This window comes from Crassostrea angulata, chromosome 7, assembly GCF_025612915.1.
Source record: "Crassostrea angulata isolate pt1a10 chromosome 7, ASM2561291v2, whole genome shotgun sequence".
Lineage (NCBI taxonomy): Eukaryota > Metazoa > Mollusca > Bivalvia > Ostreida > Ostreidae > Magallana > Magallana angulata.
The window spans coordinates 53,615,894-53,634,240 of NC_069117.1; the positions used below are offsets into that span (position 1 = coordinate 53,615,894).

At 31.6% G+C, this 18,347-nt stretch overlaps 1 protein-coding gene across 1 annotated transcript; it reads right to left on the bottom strand.

Moving 5' to 3' along the window:
• Positions 1-6,916: 6,916 nt before the first annotated feature.
• On the bottom strand, positions 6,917-7,861 carry LOC128191402 (C-C chemokine receptor type 8-like). The gene has a single exon (XM_052863463.1). The coding sequence runs from the start codon at positions 7,859-7,861 to the stop codon at positions 6,917-6,919; it is 945 nt and encodes a 314-aa protein (XP_052719423.1).
• Between the last annotated feature and the right edge of the window lie 10,486 nt (positions 7,862-18,347).

An 18,347-nucleotide genomic window follows, 5' to 3' on the forward strand; every position in this document is an offset into this window, starting at 1 on the left:
GGGAGGTTGAGTCTAAAATCATCATGAATCTTTCATGAAGTCGAGGATTTTTCTAAAGCTAGTCGATTAATGTTTCGACCAATCGATAAACGAATGTAGATTTCAGTCCTGTCAGTTTCTACAGAGATTTGAATTACAATTAATTTTCTTCAGAAATAGAGGGAATCATACTTGGTGGATGTAAATAAAAACAAAGAAGTTAAGTAAACTCATTGTACAACTTAATCAAAACACCATTTAATGTTCCTATCGGCCGTGTTTGTGTTAAAAAGGACGTTTTAAACAGACGATTTCTTCTATTTTTTTTATTGAAAATTGCTATTTTAATATTTAAATTTTGCTTGTAATTTTGTCCTTATTACGTCGATTTTGTTTTTAATATTGTTGTATATGTTTAAAAGGTCTTAAACAGTCGAATGATTCAGAAATGATGTAATCATACTCTTATTCTTTTCTGAAAATTAAAACTTCCTATTTCAAGTTATGAATTTAAATAAAGAGCCAGAACAACAAAATAGTCAGGAATAGTACCAACGTGATTCCTATTATATAATTACAGGTAAACTCAAGCCTAATTATACATTGACCTGATTTCTAAATAGAAATTAAAAAAAAAAAAAAGATTCTTTACGACGACGCAAGCAGTATGCTTAAAAAAGTGAGGAGCTGTTTTCTTGCCGGTACCTACGGTGAAACAAGAGTTCGGAATATTTTTCCAAACATGAGTATTTATACTCTGTCCCAAGATATTTTGGATTCACGTTTGGACGATTTTTAATAAAAATACACTTACCTGTGAAAGAAGTGCAATTGAAATAGTTGAAAGGGATATTTTCCAAGATAATTTCATTGACACATTATCATCTTTCACTCGGAAAAATTCACAGGAACGAAAAAAAATTCCTTACGGAGATTTATAATGGGGAATGTTTACATCTTTTCTCCATTCGGAATACACTCGGAATACATCGCGCAATATTTCAACGTTATCATCCGGGCTTACTGCAATGCAAAATCTCCGTAGACATCACATTTTTTAGCATTGTATTGAAACCTGATAAGCTAACAAGGGCGTTTTGACTGAGAAATCTTGGAAATTTTTCATACTTTTGAATGAACATCGTTTGGATCCTGAGGTATTTATAAATATTAAACAATTAAGCCAAACGTGAATCCAAAATATCTTGGGACAGAGTATAGTGATAATTTATTGCAAAAAATGTTTGACATCATAATTAAAACATATTTGTACTACCATATTTAAAGTTATCGACTCGCTACTTTCTACTTTAATACCGATAAATCATGATCGAAAAAACATGTTTAATATTAAAAACGTTGAACCTAACTCATGTTTTATATCGGGAGTTATTTTTTAATTCAATTAGCATTAATAAATCAATAACTTTGCAATCGTCAAGACAAATCTTAAAACTTGATGACGGACATTTTCTTCTGACCATTACTGAAGAACTTGAGTATTCAGACAGTTTCACGATCCCGTCCGAACCTGAGTTTTATTTTCACATTTATTTTAGTCGATGGAGTGGATTCATAAAATTATTTTACGGATTTAATTGTGTAAGATATACATATGATTTTGGAATGTAGGATACATAGAGACTAATTACAGCGCACTGACGGTGTATTTAAATGCATGCATAAGCTGTGGGTTATGGGTAATGAACGGTTGAGAGTTATCTAAATCTAAAGGTGAAATATACATTCAAAACACGGAATCATTCTCTGCAAACTGCATTTTTTCTCTATAATACTAAACCTACATATTTGCCGTGGAATAGTCACACACGGATGATAAGTGTCCGGATGTTGTTTTTCACGTGTGGGCACGCCCAAAATGTGTAATGTGTAAGGACGTGGGGGGGGGGGGCTTAAATGTTGTAGAAAAACAATCACGGTAGTTTGAAAAAAATGTGTCTAGAAGTGATCGAATCGAAAGTAAAAATATTCCACATACACACAAAACCATTTTGCATTATGTGAAATTTATCAGTATTGGAAGGGGGTGAATATCATCCGATCCAGGGAAAGGGCACTCTTTTCCATAAATTCTGCATGAAGTCAAATGGAAAAATCTTTTGAACAGAAAGGGTGTTGCAAAGGGCATTATCCCGGCAGAGGTAGAATTAACTACTTTTTTAATTGTGTTTATCTGTGAATGCACAGGTTAAATCTAGTTACTTCTGGAACAATTTCTAAAACTTCAAAAGAATAGTTCAATGCTGCTACTACATGTTAAATTGTACAATGGATCATGAAACACAATTGTACGATACGGGACTTCTGATATTGTTTTCAAAGTTCAAGTCTAAAAGATGACATATTTAATAATGTCACGAAATCGTAAATGTTGTTTATTTTTAAAAAAAAAGCGACTAATCTGTTTTAGCTATTCATTGTTTATATGGAAACGACATTGTTTATGTATATGAAATATGTCCACATAGATTACTCCACTTAATGGTTTCTCGTTGATATCCCAAAAGAAACTGAAACTAAACAACCGCCGTTTCTTTTTTTTTGTTGGAAAAATCGCTTTTCACTGGCAGACAACTACGCTGTCAGTAGAAACATTTTACCAGGGTATTTATGATTAAAACAAACCTTTGTTTTAAAAAAAAATGAATAACATAGATGCAAACATATAACTATATGTAACAAATGTGATAAGTTTCTGATAACAAAGTGCTGTATTTTACGTTTATTAAATGACTAATTCACAGTAATGATTGTGACCTTTACTTTAAAAACTGTTGACGTTGCGTATGTGAAACACGTCGTCATGTTCCTTATGAAATAGCATCACTCTAAATGGGAAAAAATCTACTTAGAATTAGCGTATAGCCATAAAATTTTAGATTTGACAACTTTGAGATATGTTTAATTCAATTTTGTAAAAATCTAAAAATGTGGAAAAAATACCATAAGCACCCTTTTCTCATGGGCGCAATCATATGGGATACAGAGTGTTAGCCAGGACCCTGAAACAAATCCCATTATAACTAAATTGTACGAACTGTCGCATTTTTCGCCAGGCTAGCTAAGCCTCTTTCTGGTCGTGTAAACCTAACTCCTTTTGAGGGTCGACCGGGCTGTCCCCGGGCCCCATCCTCACCAAATATGAAGGCCCAAATATGAGATCCAGGGTGTTAGCAAGCTCCTTGAAAGAAATCCAATCATAACTGTATTGTACGAAATGTCGCACTTTTCGCCAAGCTAGCTTAGCCTCATACTGGTCGTGTAAACCCAATTCCATTTGAGGGTCAACTGGGCTGTCCCGGAGCCCCATCCTCACCAAATATGAAGGCCCAAAATGGGATACAGAGTGTTAGCCAGCCCCTTGAAAGAAATCCCATTATAACTGTATTATACGAAATGTCGCATTTTTCGGCAGGCTAATTAAGCCTGTTAATGGCCGTGTAAACCCAATTCCTTTTGACGGTCGACTGGTTTATCCCAGGGCCCCATCTCCACCAAATATGAAGGTCAAAGTCAAGATATGGGATACAGGGTTTGAGCCAGCCCCTTGAAAGATATCCCATTATAATTGTATTATACGAAATTTCCTATGTTCGCCAGGCTAGGTAAGCCTGTTAATGGTCGTTTAAACACAATTCCTTATGAGGGTCGACTGGTCTATCCCGGGGCCCAATTCCCACCAAATATGAAGGCCCAGATATGGGATACAAAGTGTTAGCCAGCCCCCTGAAAGATGTCCCATTATAATTGTATTATACGAAATGTCCTATTTTCGCCAGGCTAGCTAAGCCTCTTACTGGTCGTGTTCATTATGTCAATGTTCAGGTCAGGTCAACAAGTAACATTTTTTACTATAAAACTGTTTTTTCAATTAAAAATGGAAGTTTATATAAAATTTTTAATTTACGTTTATTAGTATGTTTACGGTAAATTGAATAGCAAACCGACCAGAGAATTCTATTCGCTATTCGAATAGTGAATAGCGAAAAGCGAATAGAACTCCAACTTCTGAATGCCTATAAGATGTGTAATTTTAAGAACATCATGCTTTTTAAGTAAATTAAACAGTATACTTCGCGTACTTTAATTTCTCAGAAGAGTTTTAAAAAGTCAGATGACACTTAGCCAACGTGAACTTTGACGTCACAATAAGGGGAAATTACTCTAATTGAAGCTATTGTAAATCTGCTGAAAATTCTCTCAAAATCTTGCAAAGCTTAAAAAATGAGGACATTTCTTCAGATGTAGGAAACAGTTATTACTTGCACTCATTTGGATGAATGCTAACATTTATTTTATTCAGTATAATTACGGTAACGTTAATTTCCAGGAATGTACATGTAGCATTGTTTTTTTAAAGGAGGGTGGTTGGGTGGATGGCAGCCTCATCCAAAAAATCTTTACAAGCAAAAAGAAAGAAAGAATAATTCTCAAAATCATGAAAATTCTAATCCTTCAGCTCTTTAGCAGTTCAATGGTTTCTTTATTTTCACTTTCATTTATTACATGCTCCCAATCCCAAAGTGGGGGGGGGGGGGCAACGTTTTTTTTTTGCATAATATGATAAGCAAATTTTTTTTAAGCGTAAATTAAAAAAAATATATATTTTTTTTAAATGGAGGGGGCAACTCCATGATAGGTCGGTTTTCTATGTGTAAATTGATATAAAAAATATTTTTTTTTAACAATGGGAGGAGGGGGGCTCTATGATAGGTCAATTTTTGAATGTAAGATTAAGAAAAAATGTCTACTGCAAAAAAGGGGATGAACTGACGTACGTTACAATCACTTTAAAAGAGGAGATAGAGTGCAATGAACATTTATATTAAAATCTTTATTATTCAACAACATTATGTCTGAGATTGAACTATTGTTATACTTATAAATAAATAAATAACAAATCTTATAAACTAAGAATAATGTAAATTTACTGTAAAATAGGTATGTTTTTTTTCTTTTGCAATCAAATTTCTTTATGATATCAATGATAGCAATTGCTCTGTTGGCATATTCCATGATGCGCGCTAGCGCATCATGGAAAATATGCCAGCAGAGCAGTTGCTATTCATAACGCCATGTTTACTAAATAATCGTTGTTTATTACGTATATTTGCATTCTACCACTCGCAAATACCCTGTATTAGCTTAGACCTTGACATTTAGCTATTGCATCAAAAATAAACATTCAGACTGTAATGTATCTTTTTAATTCACATAGATTTGTTAACAGAATCAATGACATGTTTTAACAGTAATTCTTTTAAAATGTTATTATGAGACAGGTTTTAATGAAAAATACATCAATTTTATGGTGTTGGAAAAAAACACATGATGTATCGTATAGTGGTTTAAATCTTAAACGTCATGGAAAAGAATATGACGTCACACCTTTATGACGTCATTGTATACAGACGGAGCAATTGTGATTATAGAAAAATAATTGCAGTTCCTCCATATGGACTTTCAGTGGGAAAGAACAATGCATATGCAAATATTTTTCCATGACGTTATAGATTTAAACCACTATACGATACTTCATGTGTTTTTCTCCAACTCCATAAAATTGATGTATCTAATTAAAACATTTCTTATAAGAACATTTTAAGGGAATTACTGTTATAATATATCATTGATTCTGTTAACAAATCTATGTAAATTAAAAAGATACATTACAGTCTGGATGTTTCTTTTTGATGCAATAGCTAAATGCCAAGGTCTAGGCTAATACAGGGTATTTGCGAGTGGTAACATGCAAATAAAAGTAATAAACAACGATCATTTAAGGAACATGGCGTTATGAATTAGAACTGCCCTGCTGGCATATTTTCCATGATGCGCTAGCGCGCATCATGAAATATGCCAACAGAGCAATTGCTATTCATAACACCATGTTCACCAAATAACGTTGATTATTTCTTAAATATTACCTCAAACACGTTTGTATCACAGAATATTCATCAAGCAATCCAATGTTTTCTCTTAGGTTTAATGACTGAATATTTAAAAATGTTTTTCCCGTATATTAATTTGCATAATAGAGTTTGTGAATAGGCATCAAATAAAAATTTGCTATCTTCAACACTATTGCAAGAAAAAATGTGTGATTATCTATTTAGAGAATAGAAGCATATAAAGAAATGCGTAACAAAGTCATCGAATATTCTAAATGGATATGTTAATCAAAGCAGAAGATATATTGTGCTTAGTGAATAAATTTTATGGATAACTGATAGGGTGATGCTCCGTTTGACATATACTTGTTGACACATTAACACAACACATTTTTCAGGAATTAGAATGGTTATTTATTGAGGAAATAAATGACAAAGTATATTTAAACAAAGGAATGTAACCAACTAACAATGCTACACTCCTAAAACAAAATAAATACATGTATGCACAATACATACACAAAAAGAAATGTAGTTATAAGAAATACTACCTCATCAAGCAAAAAACATGTATATACCATAGTACTGTTTAGAACCTAAACAGTCCAAAGGTTAAAATAACAGTACCATAATTAATACCAGAATCAAGTCAAAAATTACCTGATAAAAAGATACAAATGTAAATTGTTAAAACAGCGTCAAAGATGGGGCCGGTGACAGGTGTTGATAAGCTGAGATATTCCAATACATAATACTACGTAAACAGAAAATCTTAATAATAGTTAAGATGAATGGTTATTAACCTGCTACATGAGAAGCTATATACTAGAATAAAAAATTCAAAAGAAAGTGCTTGACTTAGTATTTAGGTTATCCGTTGATCGTCTCTTCTTTGCTTACTTAGCGCCACTATTTTTCAATAAATAATAATATCCTTTTTTGTTTTATTTAAAAATCAACTCAACATGTACTGATTTGATTATTATTATTACTATTTTCATTAGTGCTATTTAAAAAATTTAAAATTAGATTTTTTTTCTGAAACGCGAAAGTAAAGTAAATGAAATGAAAAAGATGTACGGGTTGCAAGAATAGTTCAAAAATCCCGTCAGTACCATACATTGTCGAAATGTTATAAAAATAAATCTTGTAACGTTAAACAAAATCTCTAAAACTGTTTTTGTGATAATGAAAATGTGCAATAGCACAAAAATCATGGCTATTACGGTGACAACTACATTCATTCTGGTTTGTGACTGTCTTGTTACTGACAAAGAGTTCTTTATTTTTTTTATTTTACGAGCATGCAACGTAATTGTGATAGCACAAAAAAATAATACAACGATTATATTAACACTTATTTGAAACCAAAATTTAAACTTTAGGGACATGTAAATAAAAGTGTAATAAAATACACATACATTTAGCGCGCTTAAAACCCACACTGAAAGTGAACAAAAAGACACTGCTAGTACTGTTAAATGCTGTCTACTCTGTAATGGATGAACAGTGATTAAATATCTTACAAAAGAAAGTAGTAACATATGACCAGAAGAACTAAAATATAACAAGTTATCAAAGAGAATAAAATATTTTGATAGTTTACGAATAAACAAGACATTTGTGAAATAAAAACCACTGTAAGATATAACAGAAAAGAAGTCTGGTAGTGCCAGGTATCCAATGGCGGCAAATGTCGGTGTATGGTATTTGGAATCACATATGATTTTAGCCATGGTGACAATATTTCCGATGATCCCCAAGAAAAAAATTACTACACATATGTACATGACAACAACGTCAATTGCCGTGTCATTCAGATAAAATTGAAATTGAAAATGAGTAAAGCTTCGGTCATCATTATAGAGAACTTCAATCTTTCTTGTTGTATTGTCGGTTCCATCATCGACCATAATATCCAAAGCATTTATTGGAGGTGTTCTGTTGTTTTCAGTAGTATTCAAAGACATGTTTTTGGTCAATGTTTGCAATAAATGTACCTGAGTCTTTCCAAATGTTTTCAAATTTAAAAAAAGATACCTAAAGGTAAAGAAGTAATATGAATGGAATTTTAAATAAATAAACTTTCATTTATAAATCAGCATATTCAAAATCACCAAAATGCTACTCACTTTCAATCGCCTGCCTTTCTTTAAAGTTATATACGGAGTTTCATATGTGAAGGGTTTCTTGAACAATTGAACAATGAGCAACGTTAGACTTAGCGGAAAATGATAATCGATTCAATACTTCCTGTCTAGCTATCAGTAAAAAAGGAGATAGTATATATATATGGGAAAGTTCAAAACGCAAGTTTGAAATGTCGGAAGATTATACAATAGCTTCTTTTATTCTCAGGTTTGCCTCGAAATGCAGAGGATATCACTCATATAATAAATGTTTGATAATACCCCCCCCCCCCCCCATCCCTCCGATCATTTTTTTTTTTTTTTTTTTTTTTTTATAGATTTATTCATTATATCAGTTTTACATCAAATATAATAAACAGAGATAACATCAACAAAATATAGAATGTACATATGCTCTAAATTGATTTTACAAAATTTTGGAAAATTCTATAGTCTACGAATGAATTGTGACTTTTTAAAACAGAAGCATAGAATACAGTAGATACCTTTACATGGTTCAAAATATTGTAATTTGTTTCTTATAAGGAATGTACCCGACAATACATCTTATATTTATAAATTTTGTATGCTATAAATGAAATGAGGGTATTCAGTGATACAATTTTTCTATTTTGTTCATGAAAAAAACCTAAAAGTACATGTTTCCACTTAATATCAATTTTAGTGTAAACATTTAAAACATTCCATATTTCAAGTACATTATCACATTCAAAAATAAGATGCTTTGTATTTTCATTCTCCTGGCATATTTTACATTGACTGTGGATTTCTTTATTCCATTTACTTAAATAAACATTGTTACATTATCACATTCAAAAATAAGATGCTTTGTATTTTCATTCTCCTGGCATATTTTACATTGACTGTGGATTTCTTTATTCCATTTACTTAAATAAACATTGTTACAAAGAATATTATTTAATACTTTGTAATTGAAATCTTCTAGACGTTTATCAGAAATATATGATAATTAACATTTGTAGATATATTTACAATCAACAGAACCAATATCATATTCCTTTTGTAAAACAGTCTGATAACAAGGTTTAGTAAACTTCTTATTTACTAAATTCTCATAGAAAAAACTACATCTTTGCCCTAATACATTCTCATAACCTGAATAAAAATGAAAATAATTATTATTTTGTATATTAGTAAACTTACAATTTGAAAAATCAAATTTCCTACATAAAGGCTTGAAAACAGAGAAAAGAATCTTGAATTCACATATCCAGTTTGATTTATTATTTATGCAGTCTTTGAAGTCTGAAAGCGACTTGAAATTTCCTTCATCATTTAGCAGGTCGTTTACATATAGAATTCCACATGTAATCCAATTTTTAAAAAAATAAGGAGTTTCCCTTATACAAAAAATTGCAGTTGTTCCATATCGGTTGTTGTACAATTTTAATTGATGAAATATTTTCTAAGTTTTAGGATTACATTCATTGAATGAACATAACACTTGTTGATAAAACATTTGTAATTTTCCAAATTTTTGCATATTTTCTATCTTTTTTTCTGAAAATTGTAATGCGTAATTTACATCTATGTTTATTTGTTTACAGTAAGAATCAAAAATTTTGTACAGAATGTTTTTGTTTTTTAAGAGCCGAGGAACCCATGAGGCTTTTAATGCCTTTATTTTACATTCAATATCAACAACTGCCAGCCCACCTTTTTAAACATTACCTATTAAAGTATTACGTTTAATTCTTTCGGTTTTATCCCAAATAAAGTTATAGATTAAGCGTTGAATTTTTTTAATAAAGTCATTTTCGGGAGAATTAAGTATTGAAGCAACGTATGTGAGTTTGGATAAAGCAAGTGTGTTAATAATGCATGATTTACCAGATAAAGTTAATTTTCTTCTTTTCCAAGAGTCAAAAAGCTTTTCCACGTCATGATAAATTTTCATACAGTTCTTATTATAACATTCTACTTTATCGTGACCAATGAAGATTCCCAGACATCTTACTGCTTTGTTTGTAGTTTTTATAGCATAGAGCTCGTCATAAAGATTTTTAGAGTACCTAATAGAATACATTCTGTTTTGTTTATGTTTATTTTAGATCCAGCGTGATTACAAAATTCGTTAAGCACGTCTAAAGCATGTTTCATTGACATTTCATCTCTTAGGGTTATACTTAGATCATCTGCATGTTGAATGTTTTTTATTTCATTGTTGTTTATTGTTATTCCTTTTATGTTCTGATTACTGTTTATCTTAATAGCTAAAATTCAGCTACAAAAAGATATAGCAAGGCATAAAGCGGACAACCCTGTCTTATTCCACGAGTCATTGTGCATGTTTTTGACAACCAGCCGTTATTTTTCATCTTAAATATTGGATTGGTATAAAGTATATTGGCCCATTTTATGAAGTTATTGCTAATGTTAAATTTTTCTAGAACCTTAAACAAAAAATTCCACTCCACGGAATCGAATGCTTTTTCAAAGTCCAAGAAGAGTAATATGCCATCAAGATTTTCTGTTTCACAGTATTCAAAAACATCTAGAATTAATCGAGCGTTTTCTCCGATATACCGCCCTTTAATGTATGCAGTTTGTTGTTCGCTAATTAGTTTAGTTAATATTGTTTGTAATCTTTTTGCAAAAATGAAAGCAATGATTTTATAGTCTGTATTTGTTAAACTAATTGGTCGGTAATTTTTTAAGCTATCTTTTTCCCCTTTTTTGTAAATTAAAGATATCACAGAAAGTCTTTGAGAGTAAGCCATTTCACCTCTTTGAAATATTTCATTAAGAGCTTTGTAGAAAAAAGGACCGATTATGTCCCAAAAACATTGATAAAACTCACAAAGTAAGCCATCTAAACCAGGTGATTTCTCTTTTTTCATGTTATTTACTGCCTCTCTACATTCTTCATATGAGGGAAAATTATCTAAAAAATTTCTATCATCGTTATTTAGCGTAGGATTTTCGCTTATTTCCGACAGATATGTATTAATATTTTCAATTGGAATATTTTTACTTGTATAAAAATTTTGATAGAACATAAGCATTTCCCCCAATATTGCATTCGTTTTGTTTATTTTTAATCCTTCCTCTGATTTTATTTCTTTAATTACATTTGACGCCTGATTATGTTTTTCTAGGCCCAAAAAATATTTAGATTTTTTCTCCCCTTCTTCTATCCATTTGATTTTAGATCTTATTTAAGCCCCTTTGGCTTTTTTATCGTACAAGGAATCTAATTCCGCTTCTAATGTTTTTTGTTTTTTGTAATTGAAACTGTCAGCGTGTTCATTTTCTAATTCACCTATTTCATGTTCTATTGTCTTTATTTTCTGTTTAAATGATTTTTGCTCAGTTTTTGCAAATTTAATGGAAAATTCTCTTACATTTCTTTTAATTAATTCCCACGTAGTAAGTGGGCTTAAGGATGGATCTATGTTATGAACGATATCGCTTATTCCCTTTTTGTAGTTACCATTTTCGAGATAAGAAACATTTAGCTTCCAATATCCGGGTCCCTTTTTTGTTTTATCTATATCATAATAGAGTTTTAGAAATCTGTGATCTGTCATTCGAATCCCATTTGAATGAGTACCCGGGATTCTCCCAACCTTGAAATCTGTTGGAATATAATAGAATGAGTTATTAATATGTAATCAATTCGGCTTTTAGGGTCATTTTTTGCATCACACCAAGTATTTCCTGTCTTTTCCGGATTAAGTTTTGTCCACATATCATCTAAATTAAAGTATTCTTTCAAATCTTGTAAATGGCGTAAACTTTTATCAGCATTGTTAGACATATTACAGTTGAAATCACCGCATAATATAATATTATCATTTATACAGTTTTTTGATATAAACACTTTTAGCTTTTTAAAGAATTCACATCTTTTATTTGCATCATTTGGAGCATAAATATTTACCAATGTAAAAATTTTACTGTCGATTTCAAGATTGATTAAAATTCTTCTCCCATCTATAGATTTTCTAACATTCATTTTATTTGTTTTAATTTTATCGTTGAATAATACGGACACACCTTTGCTAAAAGCTGAGTCGCTAAAAGCGTGAAAAGATTCGCCTTTCCAGTTATAGTTGTATAAGTTTTCATTCTTTTCTATATAATGTGTTTCTTGTAATAAAACAATATCAGTATTACTTTCTTTTAACCAAGAGTAAATTTTTGTCCGCTTTTCGGGGGTATTTAACCCCCTTACGTTAACTGAAATAATTTCTAATTTTTCCATTCAACTACTTAATTAAGTACATTTAATTAGAGAGTTGCAATATACAGATATATATACCGTGCATACTAATCCAGTCCATAGATCATGACCAAAGTCCTGAAACAGTCCGTGTCCTGATTGACCGAGTTGCTGGCCTTAGCAACGTGCGATTAGCCCTTGTTTTTAGCAGAAGTTGACTCGTCTGAGTCGGACTCCGTGGAGGCATCGAATCCCGACATCGACTCCGATTCCGACTGGTAGCGTAATTCACGAAGCATCTGCGCGATGTCTCTTTGTTTGGTGTTGACTTTCGACTGTTGTTTTTGGCTGGGCTTGCTCCATTGGTCGCTCTTTTTCCGTTTACGGATTCTTTTTGCTTATCTTGCTGATGATCTCACCAAGAAGATTTTTCCCTGGCCATGCCTCAATTTTTTATTTTCCGTGGCCTCCTTGTTCAGTCCTGTGCCCCAGGTATCGTTATAAGTTAATTCAGCAAAGATAGTGTCGTTCTTAACCGATCTCAACTTTTCCCTGAATCTTTGAACCTGTACACATTTGTTTTCAATGATTTCCGTCATGACGGACTCCCTTGTGTCGGCCCACTGTTCATTGGGCCGTATTTTGTCTCCCAATCGTTTTGCAGATAAAGCATCCTTGGCCTCTAGGATCGTTTTCGCCGTGTCCAGATCCCCACATCTTACCGCTTTCGTATACTGAAAAGCATGCTCTGCTGATTTGTGCGTGAAACCATACATGTTAAGCTCACACGGAAAAAAATTGGATAGGATGTTGTCCTATCCATTGAATGCAATGACGATGTTTTGCGATTCGTAAGAGGGGCAAGTTTTATCCCCGGGTTTGTGCCCTTCTAGCTTGCAAACTTTGCAGCGCGGGTTATTTTTGCAAAATTTCATAGTGTGGTCTGTGGCCAACATTTTGTGCATGTCAGTTGTCGCTGGAATTTTGGCTGACCAAAATGAAAAAGTTTGCAGCGCAAGCCGGCACAGTAATTGATTCTGGGTAAATGCTTTCCTTCTTTCAAGGGTTCAATGTATAGAAAGCGATTTCCATTCAACACACTTGTCATCTTGTTTGTAATGGGGTGACGTATTTTCTCATATAATATTTTGCTTGTGGGCTTTACTTCAAGCTTTTCAAGTAGCTCGAGGACAGCAGAATCGTCTACAGATAAGGGTAGACCACAAAGCCGAATCTTTAGAGATTTTTCTGAGGTATTATGATTGCCCGATGAATATGGGTTAGTATCAAAGAATGATATAGACACATTTTGGATATGAATCCCTTCGGTCAGCAGCTTTTCCCGGCTTGCCACATCCCGCAGGTAAACCCGCCATACATTACGGTCGAGCTGTAGACAGTGTAAAGAATTACCGACAACTTTCGCGACACAGTCAATTAGATCAAAATCCGTTACCCTTCCCTCGTCAGAGCACCTTTAGGTATAACGGTTTGATCGTACGGTTCTCTACCTGTTCACCCATGACGGAATTTGAATGCACAATGTAGGCGAGACAGTCGGGGAATTTTGCGTGGTGAAGGGTGTTCACCAAGTGTTCACTAGGTAAGCCGTTAAATAAATGAATGAAATTCACAAATAAACTGAAGAACAAAAATTCAAAAACATATATACACATTCCAAATACCCTCCTGTGTCATCTGGGTTGATAGTAAATCCACAGAAAAAAGGATATTCGCAAAAACTGTCAAAAAACACGAGAGCTGGGATAGTATGTCCACCCTGTTCCGTGTCACGTGACCCTCCGATCAATTTTAATAAAATATGAATTCCGTAAAGTGATTTAAAATTTACAATGTAACTCGCTATATGATCTCCGTGAATAAATTTAAAACAAATTCAAGAGGTTGTTATCCTCAATATAGGATATAGTAAGAAAAGGTAAGAAAATACTTTATAAAAGATGAAAAAAAAGAAAAATGCAAAAGAAACAGCACAACAATCCTACTGCATTAAACTAATCAACATTTGATATGACCTAGAAGTAAGCAAAATGGTTACTGGACTACTACATGGGGATCTTCATATTGAAAAGAAGCATTACTCAGACAATGAATATTATTGATAAGTTCTTTAAAAAGAGTTCCTTGAACAAGATACTTTTTTGGAATTAGCTATTTCATATGCATACAAGAAATATCAAAGTATCAGGGTGTTAATAAAAGTAACATTTTAGAACAAATTTTGTCTATTCCGAATATTTAAAGCAATATGACCTGCAATTTTCATGCTGAAATGTTGTGTAACGAAAATGTTATTCACTACTAAAAAGACTAAAAATATCGCGGTTTTTAAATTTATGTTAGACCTATTTTTTGGGAAAAGCCATTAAGTGCCTTTGTTTTGGCTCCGCCTCGCCTTCTATGGACTTTATTGACCCCAAAAATCTGTAAACAGTCAGTAACAAACCTAATACGTAATATTAATTGAGGTAAAATTGAATTATTGTCGTCCTGTACAAATATTGACCTGCTATATATTCCTTCGAAGAGAAATATTTCTTCTGACAAAAGATAATGATATTTTCAAATCTTTTTTTTTTTATCATAGAACTTAAAGTTACATGCAGACTCATCATACTGGCAAGTTTTTGCAGCAAAATAAATTTTTTTAAAAATACAGCTCATATTGCTTTAAGCGACTTCAAATTTTGACACAATGGTGTAATTTCTATATAGTTCTCAGAACTGAAAATCAACCAATAAAAGAATTATTTATAATAATTTTTTTTATTCAAAACATTCATATACAAATTATTCACATCTTCTTATATATTTAGTTTACAGTGCATACACATCACATATTCACTTCATTTAAGATATAAGTATAATATAGACACTGTCACATAGTGAAGATAAAAATGCACATGTACAGACAAGTGTATACACCGACAAACAGACATATATATGCACAAACAATCTCGAATACTTTCTTTTATCAACCATGAAAGTTTGAATATTTTTAGTTATGAGGTGGGGGGGGGGGGGTGAAAGAGGGTGGAAAAAAAGGCGAACACTATCTATCAAAAAGTCATACATATGCAAGAGGATACATAATAGTAGACTTATATTTTCTTTTGCCATTATTTGCTTACAATTATAAACACCATTTGCTTACAATTATAAACACCTTTTATAACAAATCACAAGTATTTGCCAATACTTTTCATACTCAGCAGATTTACAATTATTCAGCAACAGTAGTTTCTCAATATATATTCTATCAGTGACAGTTCGATTTAACATGAGCGTAGAGAGGTTTGATACATTCTTATATTTACTGGCAAAAATAAATTGTTTTACTGTAAGAATCAATATGTTTTGAAGTCGATACGTATTTCTGTTTTTGAATTTACCAAAAAGTATAGTTTTTTTTTATCAAATGTTATTCAAAATTAAACTTGCAACTTAATGATTCTTCAAAGTAGAGCCATATTTCTTTGACATGAAAACAGTCCACAAATAAATGTTCTATACTTTTTATATCTTGATTACAGAAGGAGCAGGCTGGCGAATCAATTATATTGAGTTTGAAAAGGTACTCATTTGTTGGCAAAATCATTGAAATTTGGATTCTTTCGAGGTTTTAAATGGGAGTTCAAAAATATTATTTCTTTCTATTTCTGTATAAGCAAATCCACTTTCTGTCCACTTCTTTACTAAACAAATTGATTCTTTTTTGGTATCGATGAGTACATAATACATATCCTTACATCCTTTGCTTTGTTTGTAAAAAAATACTGAGGGAATTTGGAATAAATGGTCCATATTCTACCTTATTATTATTTGAGGCTTTTAATCTTTCAAAAACTGCTCCTATCAAACTCTTATATTCTAGAAAATTGGCCTTAACATTTGAGTTTTCAAGAGTTTCAAGGCTTACAAAATTGCCTTCTTCTGTCATCAAATCTTTAATAAATTTATAACCACAGTTGAAATAATTCTTAATAAAAATTGATTAGTTATTAATTTTAATATTAGGATTAAACCATATATGTTCATTTAGTACTTTTATGTCATTTTGGCTATAGGACATGACATTTTAACCCAATCTAATAAAACTTTTTTTTTTATAATTAATAGTTGATTAAAATAATACAGAACGATTGTCATTCTATTTGAATAATACACTGTTTTTATTTCAAGACTAGCTTTGCTTCACATACAATGCAATTTTCGTTTTACTTTGCAAGAAATGTTAAGACCCTTTTTATTCAATACCTACTGATTTATTTTTCATTTAACTATTCCATCACATACGACTATTCTTTAGACGCGCAAGAACCCCCCCCCCCCCCCAAATACATCAGATGTATAATTTGCAAGAATAGATCAGAAAACCCGTTTAATATTGATGTATCTTGTCGTAAAATGTGCGTAAAGCATATTATTGATTGAATTGTGTATACTTATGAATTGAGTTTGTAATATTGAACACAAGAAACAACACAAATAATGAATAGTACGGTAACAATCATTCTTCTTTAAATTTGTATGTTTCTAGAAACTGACAGAAACTTATCTATGATTGTATTTGCGAGAATATAACCTGATAGTATTAGCAGAAATAAACACAAAAAAAAACAATGATAAAAACATTAAAATCCTTGCTTCAACCTTTATAGCCATTTAAGATAAACCAAGTTCAAATAGCGCTCAAACAAAACAGATTGTTAAAGTGTAACAAAGCTATAATTCTGTGTGGTGTATAATATATATTCAACGCTTGACTCGAAATAAAAACCCTCATTTATCCTGTTTTAAAGAAAAAACAATTTTGCATGATAGACAATGGGAATAACCGAAGGGCCTTATGATAAAGACGTGCATATTTTCGGAGCAATAAAGACATATTGTGAATACGAGGCAAAAAATGCGAATGCAATATTAACATATGCAAAAATATGATATACATGCATATTTTATCTCAAATAAAATTGTACATAAAATAGTCTTTGTTGTATTTGACTAAGCACACGCGACGGCTGTCCTGACAGCGTTAACAGAGATAGGAAAGAGAAACCAAATAGAAATAACGTCTGCTAAATGATTCAAGTTACATTTAAGAAGACAATTCCATTTCGTTTCTGGTAAAAAACGGTAAAGTTTATTGATTGTCATTTTGAAATAAGACACCGACTATAGTTGAATAGATCTAAATAAGCAATCAAATGTTTTAAAGTAACAACAAGAAAACATATGCATATTGACGCAAGCGTCAAATAGGCCGCAAAAAATATAATTGTTGTTTGAATCATCATGGCTGTTTACACATGAAAAACACACCACAAAAATAAAAATAACGAGTTGGTTGCACTAATTTTATGGTAAATTTTAATACATTTTGAGCAACACGTTTTGAAGTTTAATATTTTACTATCATCTTTTAGAATCGAGTTCGTGTCTGTATTTCCAACGGTTATTGTATGACCATTGCCATATTATGAAGTAATGGGGAGCGCATTGATTTGTATATTATTCAAATACAAAGTTCAACTAGTCATTATTCTCTTGGAGATTCTGTATTTCAAACCATTTTTATTTCTTGTTGCAAAACTTAATCCATTTGTTTATATGATTTCAAGGGACCATATAATAAAAAAGAAATAGGTTATTTTTAAGGTACATATCAGATATGCTCTTCCGGTAGAAACTGCACAATTTTAAAGGTAATTAAAAAACAGGATAATTTTTCTCCTAAATGGAATTATAAATCTTATCTACACTTCATTTTATGAAGATAACCATGGTTATTTAATTGCATGAGGTTCTCAAAAGAAAAAAAATATAAATCAGGTCAGCTCAAATTTTCAAGTCATTTCAGTTTTTCAGGTCTTTCATATTTTTGCGTAAATAATTGGAATGGGTGTCATTTCATGATATTTTTCTACCACATTTCACATGGAAATATAACAAATACACGCACAAAGTAATTTTTTTTTTGATGCAGAATATAGAAATTCAAATATATCATTTGCATAAAATTTCATGTCATTTAGGTCTTTGGTGTTTCAGGTCTTTAGTATGTCCCTAATACAGATCTGGATGTAATAAAAAAAACTC

Bases quoted from the DNA above. Each gene is read 5' to 3' on its own strand.
- LOC128191402 (XM_052863463.1), bottom strand. From the start codon at position 7,861: ATGTCTTTGAATACTACTGAAAACAACAGAACACCTCCAATAAATGCT.